The sequence below is a fragment of the Panulirus ornatus genome, chromosome 19 (genome assembly GCF_036320965.1).
Source record: "Panulirus ornatus isolate Po-2019 chromosome 19, ASM3632096v1, whole genome shotgun sequence".
In the NCBI taxonomy this organism is placed as follows: domain Eukaryota; kingdom Metazoa; phylum Arthropoda; class Malacostraca; order Decapoda; family Palinuridae; genus Panulirus; species Panulirus ornatus.
Window position 1 is genome coordinate 56,845,069 of NC_092242.1, and position 16,647 is coordinate 56,861,715.

The 16,647-nt window shown below is 37.7% G+C and overlaps 2 protein-coding genes across 2 annotated transcripts in view; one reads left to right on the forward strand and one right to left on the reverse strand.

The window, feature by feature from the left end:
- The window catches only part of Nubp2 (NUBP iron-sulfur cluster assembly factor 2), a 22,526-nt gene extending 16,976 nt beyond the window's left edge, over positions 1 to 5,550 (forward strand). Inside the window, exon 6 of the mRNA XM_071673935.1 lies at positions 5,276 to 5,550. Within this exon, the coding sequence (XP_071530036.1) occupies positions 5,276 to 5,500 (225 nt within the window). The 3' untranslated portion in view covers positions 5,501 to 5,550. The remainder of the gene's footprint in view (positions 1 to 5,275) is intronic.
- LOC139755528 (uncharacterized) lies at positions 5,545 to 13,695 on the reverse strand. Its single transcript, XM_071673934.1, has 5 exons — positions 13,597 to 13,695; positions 13,169 to 13,457; positions 10,884 to 10,991; positions 10,281 to 10,450; positions 5,545 to 8,024 (listed from the first exon to the last, which is right to left on the reverse strand). The coding sequence occupies exons 2-5, from the start codon at positions 13,388 to 13,390 to the stop codon at positions 7,241 to 7,243; spliced, it is 1,284 nt and encodes a 427-aa protein (XP_071530035.1). The 5' UTR covers positions 13,391 to 13,457; positions 13,597 to 13,695; the 3' UTR covers positions 5,545 to 7,240.
- Between the last annotated feature and the right edge of the window lie 2,952 nt (positions 13,696 to 16,647).

Here is a 16,647-nt window from a genome sequence, read left to right on the forward strand (position 1 = left end):
TTTGTCAGTCTCTCCTCACTCATTCTCTCCATATGTCCAAACTATATCAGCACTTCCTCTTCAGCTCTCAACCACACACTTCTTATTACCACATCTATCTCTTATCGATACCTTTATGACGTGGGAAATGGCGAATGTGTGAAAAAAATCTCTTACCCTTTTATTTCTTATTCATCAGACCAACCCCCAACATATTGTTCTCAAACATGTCTACCCAGCACATCTATCCTCCACACATTCTTCTGATTATAAATTATCCAAATGGTTGGCTAAACATCTTAGCCAGGTTAAGGAAAAATCTCTCCATTGCATGTTAGATTTTGTAAACAAGGCTAGGGACATTAATTTGCCTGAACATAAACTCATTAGTTTTGATGTTAATTCTCTATTCACTAAAGTCCCCATTCATCAAACCATCACATACCTAAAGGGAAATTATTCAGTTTCAGTCTTGCCTTACTCCTGCCCATAAAACTTTTCATGGACTTAATAAGCTGTGTTCCCAATAATGTTTTCCAAGATGAAGATAATTTTTATAAGCAGAAATTTGGCCTTGCCTTGGGAAATTCTCCTAGTCCCATTCTCAATTACTTATTCACGGAATACTTTGAGATTCTAACTTCAATCAATACTCATCCAAATATCTGGCGTAGATATGTTTGTGTGTGGTCCTTCTGGCCATCTTTCCAAGATTATGATTTTTTCTTTTATAAATTAAATTCAAGATTGAATGGGAAAAAGAAGGCAAATTGCCATTTCTTGATGTGTTAATAATTAGGGAATCTGATCACTTATCCTTCAAGATCTACAGGAAGCCTACCAATGCTGAGAACTGTATTCATTATTTTTCAGTGTACAGTCCTTCCGTAAAAATCCTGTTCAAAAAAGAGGTGCTTTGTTTATGAGAGAGACATCTATAGTATGGGTCAGAACCAAAAAGTGAAGGAAATGTAGGGCGACAGAAGGTGCTAGCGATGCCCTTAGCCAAAGACCAGAAAGACCTCTTGATGGATGATGAGGAGAGGTTGGTGACTGAGTTTGCATGAGTGTGGGAAAGGAAAAAGTTGAGATTGATTGTGAATAAAAGCAAGGTTATTAGGTTTAACAGGGTTAAAGGACGTATTAGTTGGGGGTGTGAATTTGAATGGAGAAAAATTGGAGAAAATGAAGTTTTAAATACCTGGGAGTGTACATGACAGCAGATGGAACCATGGAAGCAGAAGTGATGAGTGATAGCATGGGTGAGGTTTTGGAGAGGGATAGATCTGTAGTGTGTTGTGGGTGGGGAGTTGAGGGGATTGGGAGGTGAGCCAGTTACAATTTTGTTGATGACACAGCGCTGGAGGCTGATTCAAGTGAAAAGCTGCAGAAACTGGTTTCTGAGTTTGGGAGAGTGTGTGAAAGGAGAAATTTGAGAGTTCATGAGATTAAAAGCAAGGTTATTAGGTTTAGTAGTGCTAAGAGACAGTGTGAGTATGATGGAGAAAAGTTGGATGAAGTGGAATGGTTCAGATACCAGGGACATGGCAGTGAATGCAACCATGATCTGAAGTGAGTCATAGGGGTGATAGGGAGATAATGGTCTTGGGATACTTGAGGAATGTGTTGAAGGTGAGATCATTATCTGGAAGGGCAAAGATGGGCATGTATGAAGGTTTAGTAGTCCAAATGGTGCTGTGTGGGTGTGAGGCATGGGCAAAGTTTAGATGAGTATGTACAGTGCAGGATGACTGTTAGAATTGAAATGATAAGGACAGTATGAGGTTCGAACAGGGTTAATCTATATAGGAGTAATAGCATGAGAGGGAGGGATGGTAATATGGAGAATGTAGTTAGGATAGCTGAAGAAAGTGAGCTGATTTGATTTAGACATATGTGGAGAATGAGTGAGGAGAGGTCAGAAGTGAAAGGGACAAGGAGAAGGGGTAGACCAAACTGGAGATGGTAGAATGGGGTGAAAAAGGTTTTGAGTGTTCAGGGCCTGAACATGCAGGAGGCTGTAAAGAATGTAAGGGATAAGAGTGAATATGAATTGAGGTGGAGAGTGTGTGCTAGCAATTATCTCAGCCAAGTCATGTGAAGTGGTTAAGGAAAATCATGGAAAGGTCTGTGGGGCCTGGTTGTCGATAGGGAGCTGTTGTTTTAGCGCATTGCACAACATATAGAGTGGATGTGATTCAATAATCAGTTCTTGGATTTGCAGAATGTCAGCGAGACTCTTCTCATTTTCATGTAGTAAGATGTGAAAGAACTTTACTGAATTACTCCACCTTTAGAATGATCAGTGTTATATTTGTTTTATGGATGAAGTGTTAATAAGTTAATAGGTACTCAACAATATGTTGTCTGTTCAGATTTACTAGTTTAATTAGAAAATGGAAGTATTTCCATGTGAAAAGAGTTTCATAATTATACCTGTACCCCAAACATTTTATTCAAGCCTCAGGAATGTAAGAGAGAACCCATCCCAACCATAATCTAGCTCACTACTTGTGTGATTATGTGGAGAGGGTGCAAGGCAAATAAGAAGTAGGTGTTTGGTGTCTTCACTGTGGTAGTTGCATCAGGGCATAAGGGGTCTTTAGATATGTTGAATCTACATTTGTAACAATGTGTGACTCGTGCTTGTCTGAGGAGAGTGGTTTCAAATGGATATATGTCTGGTTGGGTGTCATTTACAGCTGTATTGGTAGAGTGGTACTTTAGTGTTTGTCAGGTTGTTTCAGTATGCATGTCTTTTGTCTGTGTTCCATATGTTGGGGGATCTAAGTAGAGGTTGTTGAATTGTAAGGCAGGAGTAAACTTTTTACTTCTACTTAGGGGTTGGTGGTTAGTTGTAGAGGACTTGGATGGGAGGGGGTCTCAGGCTGTTGCATAGAGTTGATTCCTGAGCATGTTTAGGTGGGATTGTATTAGTTAGATCTTTGCTTCAATGTGTAAGTGTTGAACTTTTTTGGTTGCTGAGCAGCTAGTGATTGATATGAATACTCTCTTTTGTGTGGCTTGCAGCATTATTATATTGGGTTTTGAGTGTGGTGGAATACCAGGCAGGTTAGGCTTGTTTAGTGTGGAGCTGATGAATTGTTTGTTGGGGATGCTAAGGGGCTAGGTAATGTTCTTGGGCATTTAGTTAGTATATGGAAAGCTGTGTAGGTGTGTATATTTGCGTGTGTGGACGTATGTATATACATGTGTATGGGGGGGGGGTTGGGCCATTTCTTTCGTCTGTTTCCTTGCGCTACCTCGCAAACGTGGGAGACAGCGACAAAGTATAATAAAAAAATAAAAATAATTGCTTTGCTGTTGATATTTTTGGTGTGGGGAGTGTATTATATGCGATGCCCAAATGTTTAGCCGTTGGATCAGTGGGAGCGACTCTCCTTTCAGAGTGACTGAAGGGTGAGTCACATTTGTCTGTTGAGGGTTAAAAAAATGTTTGAAGGCTTCTTTGATAAGGCAGACACTCTGTTATGGGTGAGCCATTGTTACAATTGTGCTGCATGCTTATTTGTTGCTTCTTTGGTGTCAGGGTGCTGTGATTGTGAGGTTATCTGCATATGAGAAGCCATTCATGTTGTGGTTTGCTGGAGGTAATTGGAGGTTATGTAGAAGGATATGAAGGAACTGGTGTTAGAGGAACTCCATTGTCAAGTTGAGTTTTCAGGTGAAGCTGTTTTGCATGATTTTGGCATGGTAGCGAGCTATAAAACTGACATGCCATCATTTGTCATAGTTGTGAAGGCTGGTGTCAAGTATTTATTATGTGGGGAAAGTGTCAAATGTTTTGGTGATGTCTGTTGTCACTAGTATTGTGTGGGATTGGGGTTGTAGTTGGTTGAAGCTATCTAGGATATGCCATGTGTAGCCTGTGCTGGTGGTCAAGTGGTTGGGTCTGAAACTTTGTTGTGTGGGTGAGAGTAGGATATTTTGCTTGGTGCTGTAGTGGATCAGTTTTTCTCTGAGTTTAGATACTGAGGTAGATGGGGTAGGTTGATTGAGGGTTTTAGGGTTGTTACAAGTTGGACCTCTTTAATCCAGTAACATTGAGACCTGGCCATTACCAAACCACAGAAAATGGCAGAAATAGAAATTGACCTGTAAGGGAACCCCGTTTAAAAATATATGCCCAACCCCAAATCTTGCCGGCTCATTCCACATACATATTGTTGTGTTATTAAAGGCAGAACAAAGCTTAAAACTGGAGATAATACAACTATTAATGCTTCCACACAAGTTTTTATTGTTACATTAGAAATACCCCCAGATAGAAACCGCAGTATCTTGGGCAAGGGTTTTTTGTGGCATATGACGCCATTACAGGGTAGATTTGTCATCATTATACACTTGTTCTGGGCTAAGTTTTCTGCTGCCACTAACTGTGGAAATTCATCAACAAACTTTGTCGAATCTTTGTGATGAGTAGTTAATGTAACGAACGACCATTGGTTGGTAGTTGGCGTTGCTCAACCCTTGTTACTATTGTTGTTTTATTGTTATCATCAAGGCAGCCAGCCTGGACTGTGTCTGTTCCAGCCAGGCAGCCAGCTCATACACACTATCACCCTATACATATTGCAGTTGGTTGTTTAATAGAGAATTGGAGTTTTTATCGTTTCTTTTAATACGACCTTACACTACAAATTTCCGTGTCATTACTATGCTCACACCTTTATTACTTGGGAGCTTAAAACACTTTATAAGTGCACTGTCTAATTCTGTACTCCTGGCACCTTTCAAAGTTTTCCAAAACTAAACTTTTCTGGCTTTCATTTTCAGTAAAAAATGAATATAAGAAATTAACAGGACAGTTAACTAGCTTGGCTACAGTGTAAACAGATTTTGGTGCCTTAGTGCTGCTAACAGCACCACCCTAGTGGCATATCCTCAAACTCATGGCAACAAATTCAAAATGTGTTAGACCCTGGGAGTTACTGAACCACAGATCGCCGGATTGAAGAGGTACTACCTGTATTATGTTGGCAAGCTTCCAGATGTTAGGATTTTGTTGTGTAGGCAGAAGTGTTTGAAGATATCTGTAATTGCTTTGATATGTTGTCAGGACATGTTGCTAGAGAGTTCTCTGTTTTGATTGCAACACATGTTGCTGTTGGAGTGAAGGAAGAGTAGGCAGTTGTTTCTGGATAAATTTCATTTAGGTTTTTCCTAACTTTCCAATTTAAGGGTGAGGTCTGTTTAATGGTGACATTTTGCAGCTGATTTTCATTTAGTGTAATATCCTGTGACACAAAAGAATAAAAGACCCATTTTCTTTCAGGAGTGCAGCAACATACTGGCTACTGGTGGTGGAGAGCAGTTAGCGGAAAGGACTAATGTACCCTTCTTGGGTCGAGTGCCTATTGATCCTAGCTTAGCCCATTGTACTGAGGAAGGAGTAAGTTACCTTGAGAAATTTGCTAATTCTTCTGTCAGTAAGGTTTTTTGGGCTGTTATGACCAAGTTGCTTGGTAGTGAATCAGATGAGATGGAAGTAGAGAATTAAATTGTACCTGACACCCAAGGATGTTTCAATAAATGAAAATAAGATTTAAAGTTCTTTCAAATCTAATGTAAAAACTAGATTAGTAATACATAGAGTAAAAATACATTCATTTGAAATGGATATACATTCTAAAAAATGGTTTTGAAACCGATTTGTCAACCTTTCCTATCTTTCAATACATACATATGTATACATGGGTGAGGAGAGATGGAAAGCAGGAATTACTGGATTACATAATAATGATATGGAAATGCAATAGAGACCATTGGATTTGAATATGTTGAGAGGGGTAGCTAGGGGGATGTCCAATTATCACATAATAGAGGTAAGGGCATAGATTTGTAAAGGCTTCAGGAAAGGAGGAAATGATATGGGTGAGAAAATGGTGAAAGTAAGGGAGGCTGGAAAAGGCATAAGGTGAGAGTAAATGCATCTAAGGGAGTGGACAAGGAATGAGAGGTCTTTAGAAAGGCAGTGCTGACGTGTGAGAGAAGTGTGTGGCATGCAGAAGGTGGGCAGGGGAGAAAGTGCAATGAATGATGGGAAGATGAAGTTGAGTTGATAATAAAATACAAAAGGGAAGTGTTTAGGTGTTCTTTACTGGGAAGTAATGCGAGTGACAGAGATGTATAAGGGAAAGCAGCAGGAGGTGAAGAGGAGGGTGCAGGGGCTGTGAAAGAAGGCAAGAGAGAGAGATGTTTTGAAAAAAGGATTATAAGATGCTTTGAAAAAAGGTTAATCATGTGAGAAAAACAAGATAGCAGATGGGAACATCAGTGAAGGGGGCAAATGGGGAAATGGCAGCAGGGAGAAGTGAGGTGAAAGGAGATGAAGTGAGTACTTTATGGGATTGTTGAATATGTTTGATAAATTGGGTGGTAGATATAGGGTGTGTAGGTCAGGGAGGTATTTGAAGTGAGAGACTCGTGGGAAATGTTTTGGTGAAAGCTATGCATAATATGAAATGTGGTAAGGTTGCTAGAGTAAATGGTATTGCAGTTTAATTTCTTTTGAAAGTGGGTGACTGTTGTTGTTGATTAATATGTAAGGTTTATCAATGTATTTATATAGGGTGAGAAGCCTGAGGATTTGGAAAAATTTCCCTAAGTGCCTTTGTATACAGGCAAAGGGAATAAATGTGAATGTTGAAATTACTGAGGTATGTTTGTTAGTGTACATGATAAGCTGTATGGGAGAGTGGTGGCATGCATGGTACATCAGATTGGGAGGAACAAATGTGGTTTTATAAGTGGTAGAGTATTTGTGGATTAAGTGTTTGCTCTGAAAAGTCCGTGAGAAGTAGAGAAACAGAAGGATTTGCATGTGGCATTTATGAATCTGTGGTTTTGATGCATTGCACATGACAACAAGAGAACAAAAGTGAGTGAATGAGGCCTCTCTTTGTTCCAGGCACTACCTTGCTAATGCAGGAAATGGCAAATAAAAAAAAATTCTGGTATTACATAGCCATAATATTTTTAGATCACACTTGCTATATTTTCACTTGCTCACTTTTTCTTTTTGTATCAGCTAATTTTCATTTCATCCTTAGTGTAGAGTTTGAAGCCAGTAAGATAAGGATGCAGTTAGCAAACCAGAGACCCACTGTTGGTCATAAGATGTTTAACTGCACACCATGGCTTTCACACACACTGCACACTAACTCTTTGGTATACTGTATCTACTGTACCAAACCCTGATACATAATAAATCCCTTGATACAACACTTATGCAATATAACTATTTAAGACACACATCTTTAAATCCACAAATAGCATGATCTATCTGATACCACATTGCATTATCACAAGTATCACTATTATCTTGGCAACTATCTGAGAGTGTAAAGTTTCCCAGCTGGGTTGTTAAGAGTTTACTTGGAGTAGATTGGTTATCCACAGTAAATGAAGAGGATATTGGAGTTTGTATAACTGGTGCTATTCCTTTTGAGTGATTCGTGGGAGTTTCTAAGCCTTGTCTTCTATAAACAGATCTTTGGTTACTTAAACAAGGGCCATCATGAAAATTTTGGTTATGAGTTTGAATTCCATTTAAGGTTTCTACACTTTTTTCAGATGTACTTAATCTATTTCCTCCATCAGAAGAGTCACTTTTGCAATGCAAATTGCTGTGGCTATTAATGTCACTAGAAAAAGAGTATCGCTTTGATACACTCGACAAGTCAAAACCTAGTGACCTTTTTGCTGCAGTTTTTCTCGAGGAAGGACTAGAGCACTGAATGATCCCAGAACCAACACAAGGAGTAAGGTCCATAGAGTTTCCAACTTGTGGAGGATTGTGCACATTAATGTGTATTATTTGTGCACAGGAATTTGGAGCATATCCAGGACGAGGTACAAGACCAGAAGTAATTATATCAGGTATTGATGATATAGTTCGATTTTGCAAAGTACTGAATGTCTTGAATGTGGAAGGAGAGTGCTTCTGTAACATTACCCATACTTTCTGGATACCACAAGGTCGATTCACAAGATTCAGCAAGTCCTCATTTGTTATGAGAGTTCTGTAAAATACAATACACATAGTTATGTCATTATATTGTTAATAATGCTTTTCAAAGGCTGATAAAGTACCTCTGTTTACCAACTCATAGATCAGCTGTTTTGCATAAAAGCTTAAGAAGTCACGAATTTAATATGACATGCTTTGTCATATATTCAAAGCCTGTCCTCCCTTGCTGGATCATTCATTAGTTGAACCCTGACCATGTATAAATCAACAGACCTTTCCATGGTTTACCCTAGACACTTCACATGCCTGGTTCAATCCACTGACAGCACATCCACTTCAGTATACCACATCGTTCCAATTCACTCTATTCCTTGCACACCTATCACCATACTGTATGTTCAGGCCATGATCGCTCAAAATCTTTTTTACCCCATCCTTCCACCTCCAATTTGGTCTTCCACTTCTTCTTTCCTCCACCTCTGACACATATATCTTCATCAATCTTCCCTCACTCATTCTCTCCATGTGTTCAAACCATTTCAACACACTCTCTTCCACTCTCTCAATCATACTCTTTTTATTACAACACATCTCTCTTACCCTTTCATTACTTACCTGATCAAATCACCTCACACCACATATTGTCCTCAAACACTTCATTTCCAACATATCCACCCTCCTCCACACAGCCCTATCTATAGCCCATGCCTCGCAACCATATAACATTGTTTGAACCACTATTCCTTCAAACATATCCATTTTTGCTCTCCGAGATAACGTTCTCTTTCTCCACACATTCTTCTTCACTCCCACAACTTTTGCCCCCTCCCCCACCCTATGACTCACTTCCACGGTTCCATTTACTACTAAGTCCACTCCCAGATATCTAAAACACTTCACTTCCTCCAATTTTCCTCCTCTCAAACTCACATCCCAACTAAATTGCCCCTCAACACATTAGACTTTACCAAGTAGGTAAGAAAGAAATGCACAAAAACTGCATTCTTCTATGCCTGAAAAACAGCACTTGTTGTATGTATGTACTGGTCTCCTTGCCTTACCACCATCTCACCAGGTCAGGCCAGGCTACAGTACTCCCTGTTAAATTCCACCCAAAACTGACAATCTGCAAATGTGATACCAAAATGTACATCTGGATACATGCTACTGATCTGTGTTTGAACTGACTTCATACAGTGAAAAGGTGTTGAGATATCACTAGAGAAATTACAGAAGAAAGATGGATAAGTTGATACATTTTATGTATGCTTGTTTGGTATCTTTATGAAGGTTTCTGGCCATACATCTGATTGTTTTGGGTATATGTGAATTTTAATTATATGTTGTAATTCAAAATTTTGTCAATGATGACTCTGTATTCATACTTCTATTGCAGCTATGGAATGTCTTGGCCATCCAAGTACAATGAATAGAATGATTCTGATTATTATCATTATTATTACAGGTAGATGACCCTAAATCTGACAACCTGATAACCAACTGTTTCAGTGGCTTCTCCATTGGATTTAAAGAAAATCTTTATAACCATTTCTGATTACTGTTTTTCAAGTAAAGTGAAAATATTGTTTAAGGGTTGTCTCTTTCACTGTAGACTAATCATCTGTAATGCTGCTTTTGTTTGTTTGGCATGGTGAGTATATGCAGTAAATGTGATCTTGGTTCTAGCCAGCCTTTTGCTTCTTCAGCCCTCTATTGGTGTTTGCTGGGACTTTTACTGTTTTCTGTTGATCTGTATCTCTGAAGTCTGTTCCCACCTGGAACTCCCTCATGGGGGTGGCCACAGCAATAGTCTTTATATCTAGTGAACTCCAATGCCACTTCTCAGCCTTTAGTGCCTCATTCTTGATAGCCCACTAGCAGAGGGCAACTAATTTGTGTTTGCATAGGCTTCTACCTAATGCTCCTACCTACTACTTCTATCTACTGCTTCCTCCATCTTGCCAAAAAGCAGGGCTAGCACATTGTGCTAACCACAGGAAAATCTAGAGTTTTTGTACAAAGAATGAGCTGTGTCAGTTAAGTGCTGTCAAGTGTTATGTACCACAAGGAGAGGTTGTATGTTAGTGGACAGAGTGCTAGTGGTCAACATATGGGTAAGGCAGAAAGAAAAAACAGCTATCTGGATCAGAGGAGCGCAACTTGACAACCACTGAAGTACCAGCTGACTACACAGCCATCACTAATCGTGGCTAGTACTGGTAATATACCTTCATGGAGAAAAATTTCAAAAAGGCAATGATATAGCCATTTGGCTGGTCAAAGTGCCAAGAGGGAGCATGTATCTTACCTAAAAAACTGCATAGTATTGTGTCGACCATCTAAGCTCTCAAGCTCCCGTACTGTTTTGTAGTTATGAGGGAGACTTATGTTGAAAAGCTCACGGCTGGATAGTATGGAGCAGCCTAAACTTATATTAACTGCTACGACATCACCTTCTTCAAATTCAGTGCGTAATCTCTGAAAAAAGTTTCATTTTTTTTTAATACAGTACTTCCAAAAATAACATTTCAGAAATCAATTTCTTTTATCCATCTTCGGAAAGTTATTTACAGCATACCTCTGACTCCAAGAAAAATCAAACTCTCTAAGCTATCCTCTGATAAAACAACTTGAAATACATTGGAGAAAGAGTTTTGATGTTATGATGGAGTACCAGCCCAGACGTGTACACATACTAGATTGGGGTCTATATACAGCTAGACCAAACCAACTACTGAGGCTCATTTGAACACTAAGCTTTAGTGATAAAGGACAGCACCATAAACCAGCATAAGGTAAAGTCTTGAAACCGATTAATCTAAGATTATTCTGTATCAGTAATGTACTTTACTTACCTGTATCACTAATTAATCTAATTAGAGTATACTGTATCATTAATGTATGTTTTTACCTGCATCACTGCCTTGAAATTTTCAATGAAGTTCTTAACCTTTCTCAGCCATCGTTGTCTTTTTCTTTCCAGATTTTGTCTCACAATTTCTTCCTTTCTACTGTAAACCTGAAATATCACAGTGTAATAACATTTAGTGCTTAAAAGAAGAGGAAGAAGAATAAAAAAGTTTTGAAGAATGGAAAATCATTTCTCTACTAAAGATAGTTCTACAAATATCTAAGAGAAAGCACTTACTCATGGGGGTCCGAGCAAAATGGGATGAATTCATGAGCATTTACTCCTTTGTACCACCATAATAACTTGCAAGATCATCAGATGCTTGTTCAGTGGCCAAATGGACCTACAGTAACCCACTCAAGCCTATGACTTCATATCAAAGAGGTTACTTCGTCAAGCATAACTAGCCACCACCATCCATTCACAGCCAAGAATCAAGATATGGTTTTCAAAAAGAAAAGAGGGTAAGAAAGGGAAAGGAAACTATGCAAATGGATGCTCAGAGGGCTCTACTTAGAGGAAATTTTTTCCATTCTTCAAAACATGACATTTTTTTTATCCAATGAAGGAGTCCTAAGAGCATCTGATTGCATAGGAGGAGCAGCTTGACCTTCATGCAGTGGATGACATCCATGGATGATCTCTTACAAAATGATGGCCAATATCCATGGATATTTTAACTTTTCTCACCACTGATTAAATATCCAGCTGACTTATCATACAGTTAGGATCCTCTAGAGGTCTCCTTTATTGCCAGAAATGCATGAGAAAAAATTCTGATCAAATCAGTACCCCTACAGTCACCAATATAGGTACACAGTCATCGACATAAAAGTCATGCATAAACAGTAACCTTCCACAATACATATCTATGTTTTCTAATTTTTTTTTCTGGTCTATGGCACTGTTGTGGCCACTGCAGAGTGATTTACGAGTGTGGGATTTTCCTCTTTCACTCTTGAAGCCAATCTTTTGATATTACATAAGTCATTGGTGCTACCGATTATGAGGGAGAGGGATAATGTAGGGTCAGATAATAAACATGTTAATGTACTGATATAAAAGAGTAGAGATGACTTCAGATATCTTATGCTTCTACAGCATGTGAAATTTCATTATCAAAATCAGTATTCCACTTAGCTGTGCCATGATTAATTTGATATGAAAGGTAAAAAGTGAGTTCAGATGTCTTTAGAGATATAAATCTGACCCTGTGTGGTACATACATACATCAATTAGATCCTTATATCTTTTATACTATTCGCCATTTCCCGCATTAGTGAAGTAGCATTTAGAACAGAGGACTGAACCTTTGAGGGAATATCCTCATTAGGCCCCCTTCTCCGTTCCTTCTTTTGGAAAATTAAAAACGAGAGGGAAATGCATTAATGATAAAGGAAACTACACATTTAAAGACCCTAAAGACAAGTTTACATTTATTACAGCTTCATTCAGTTTTTATATCAACATGCAAACCAAACAAAGCTCTACAGAATCCAAACAAACAAGTGTCAGGTGTTTTCTTTCAGCTGGCACATGATGTTTAGTTTTCTAATGCACAGGGTAAATGATGTCAGGATGCCACAAGCATCCTGATATCATTTTCCACTGGCTAGAGTTGAACAAATAATGTATATATTCACTCGACTATTCATTTTGAGTTTTTATTAGACAATTACCTTTGACAAAATAGCCCTGCCCACTTTATGAGACCTTAAAATTGATGGAGCTAGAGGAATTGCAACTAAAATCCCATCCCTTTATATCAAATTTACACATTATAAAAATCCATTGGTACCAAATTTACTAAATTCTAACATGAAAAATTGTGCATTCCTATTTTGGAATGTTACCTCAAATTTTGCTTGATACAGCTAGATACCCCATATTGGCATATCAAATAACAAAATATTCCACTTCATGCTCTACAAATATATCTATAATCTCAAAGATATGAATAAGGCACCCAAAACAGGAGGCCACTGCCTTCAAACTGAAGTTATTCGAAATTTAAATCAATTTTTACCTTATTCATTAGACATCCCTTGTAACTTTGAAAGGTAGAGAATAAGGTAGTATGTGATTCTGAGGGTTAAATTAAGGTGAAGATTACCCTGGACTGCTCTCTCTACATATTAAGACTGTAGGGCGACTGTTCTCTGGCAGGCTCCTACTAAATGCTTAGGTAAAATGAAACTATCAATAACCACTGACATGTTTTGTCAATGTCAGTACATAAATGCTTTCAGTATGATGAATAATGTCAGATTATAATGCTTCCCAACCTGACTCTCATTTTTCTCTTGTTCTGTTGCCGATGTAGCCAGGTGCTCCTCTTTAGCCACTTCACGCACTAGTAAGTCATATTGGAGTGGGATCTGACGTCGTTGGTACAATATGTATTTCAGCAGGTCTTCGATAATTTTGATGCATGAGGATCTCGTCAAATTCCTTTCTAGCTTCACGTCAATGTTAATTTTCCTTCTCTTTCCTTGCTTACTAGTCATCCCGTCTTTGTTTATATTGCACTTCCCAGCTGATCATGGATGCTTCCCAAACACTTTTAGGTCTTTGCTATAAAAATGATAATAGAATTAAATGAATATTTGTTTTAAGAAAGATTTTGTTTTATATTTTCATTTCAATCTTTTATTCAGTCATTTAAATTTCGTTTATAATCGTTTTTGTATAATGCAAAGATGTACTACTTCACCTAGGGAAGGGTCCTCTACGTTTCTAGGGAAGGGGTTTGAGGGTGTATTATAAAAGCTCACTTTCTGTGCAGATGATGGAGTGTCACGTGCAAGAAAACATAGAGTAGGCTTAAGGAATGATATTGACAAAATAGCCTGAATAAATGCAGATTAGACTTAAGAGTATTACAAACATTATTAGCATGAAAAAAGAGCCGGACATATGAGCGCCAAAGTAACATGAACGTGATAATTTGGGAGTAAAAATGAATCGTTTGACATTGTTTGTGAGCAATCTTAGAATTATAAAGAAATATAAACATGGAGCTTATTTTATTCATGAAAAAGTTTCTCTTCCTATAGGTGTGTTGAACACTGAAATACGTTACCGCCATGTATTGAATGCTAAAACTACCTTCAAAAGTATTATAGACAAATATTTCATAAAGTCAGGTATACTCTTGAGTAAAACGCTAAAAATAACCTTATAAACGACAGCGCTAACAGGGACATAAGAGAGAGATTATGTAGAAGCGGGTGGTCGGTGATAGAAAACTTGTGAACGAAATTACAGTTTCTTGTGAAGTTATTTTTTTTTTTACCAGACAACCCAGTCGTGAGGCAATCAGGCTTCCTGTTGTCTGTCCTATGTGGAAAAAAAAAAAGATGGTACACCCGGTCATTGCACAAAGTTGAAATAAAGTTTTAATTGGAAATGTATACTAAAAAAAAAAAAAAGAGGCATAGCCACACCAAAAAATATTTTATGCACCAGATATATTTTACAAAAACTTCAATGGACATATTCCAAAATACCGTATATGTGTAAATATAAGGGAAATAAAGTATACTCTAGAAACAGCATTAAGAAGGATAATAGTTTTAATGTGAAATCGCTGTTTATCAAAGTGCCGGTAAGTGATGTGTTATCCTTCCTCCCAAACATCTTGGGAGACAACATTGATGACATTCCCAATAAAAATATAATTAAACTAATAAGATTGTGTGAAGAAAATTCATCTTTTGCGTTGGAGGGCAAACATTATACAAAATTCGATATGTTGGCAAATATTTACATGGAGTATTTTGAAAGCCATTTGCTAAACGCTATAGATGAAAAAAAAAAGTTTGGCTCAGACATGTAGACGACGTATTTTGCTCTGGGCCTAATATTCTATCCACTGAGGACTTTCTGCATATGTTAATTAAACTCAATAGCTCCATGAAATTTCCTCATGTAGTCGAGATGAGTAATAAGTTACCTTTTTTGGATGTAGAGGTCATCTGGTATAGTCATCTGGTGTAAAGCTATCTTGAAAACTAAGCTTTACAGAAAACCAATAAATATACGGTCTTATGTCTATTATTATTCAAGCCATCATATTAATATAAAAAGGTCGGTTTTCATATCTATATCCCTGAGAGAATATAGGATTTCAGATCCTGGATTTTTAGATGATGAACTGAAAATTATTCAGTACATTGGACAGAATCTAAGATATCCAATAAATATACTTAACCAGTGTCAGAACACAGCAAGGAAACGTTTCTATAGTGGCCAATATAATAAACCAGAAAGTAAAAGTCACCAAAGAACCCTTGTTCTTCCCTTCCATGAGAATTTTCTCGAATGTTTTCACAATCTCAAAAATCTTTATGTACAAGTAGTATTCAAATATAACTACAACATCAAGAAAGCCCTTATCAAAAGTAGCCCACCAAGTAATAAAGATATTGCCTTTAAAGTTCCAAGTACAGATTGTAACTAATTTCATATTGGACAATCGGGGAAAGAATTGGAGGCTTGGTTCTCACAACCTAAGTATGGTGTTAGGGTAGACCAGCAGAGCAACGGCTTATTTTAATATAAAGTTAACGGCATTATTTTAATATGAATTGCCTTTGATCACCATATCGACTAGGCTGCAACTAAGACCATAGATAAATCAAATTGTTTTAGTGAAAGAAATGTAAGTGAATCATGTTTGATCTCTGGAACATTTGATTATAATGTACCTATATCCTTTGGCCATTTTAAATGTGACAAACTGTTAAATGAAATAATGATTAAGAAGTATCCACCAGAATAACCTTGTCCACACACCATGTCAGGTGAGGAAGGTCAGATGTCAGGTCACATAAGTGGTGCCTACCAGCACTCCATGGGGGATTATGAAACCCCGGCTCACTTCTACTTTTGTGCTTTTAATGACCTCAAAACTTGTATCTCCCCCACTGCTTTTATTTTCCTCTTTCCAGTGGTGTGTGTGTGTGTGTGTGTGTGAGGCGGAAATGTCATGCGTGTGGCTCCTGGTAATCAATGGGGTTTGGAACCATTTATGGATTATGTTACTTGGGCTGAGAGAGAACCTTATAGTTTTCCATAAAAAAAATATGTATATTTTCTGTAAACGCAGCCCTTAGGATTTTCTGATGAATTTTGGGTAAAATATGCCTCATAATACTGATATTGCTAGAAGCAACATCCATAGTTAGGGCTTTTTAGTTGGTGGGGAACTCAAACCAAATCATCATGATCAAATTGCCAAACTAAAAGATTCTTGGTCTTATGAGCAGGTTTGGAGTTAACTCTGTAAAATTACGGGATGTGGAAATGAATGACCCTAAAATCCAGATTAGAGTATTCTAGATCTTTCATTGTCCCACTTGGTGACGTCACGACTGGAAAATCCATTAGGATTTGATAAGATTTACTATATTAATGGAAACTCTAGACGTTTAGTGTACGAATTCTGTATGATATGTGGATGACAATGTGGGATATTAATATGATAAGTACATACGATGCACCAAGTTCTACATGTGACATTTTATTGTTAAGCTGTCCATTTTAAGTATGTCAGAAAAGGAAAATTCTACCGTGAAATGACATTAAATTTGCAGTAATGGTAGCAAAGGAGGTCTCTTGCAGGAACTCAATGTAATTGGCTACGGACAATTACTATATAAATTACATTTATATAGTAACATACAATTTGCTTTTTGGTTGCCAAGTGTTACATTTTCGTGATACCGACTTGAATGCGTCGTAACTCTAAAATAGCAATAGT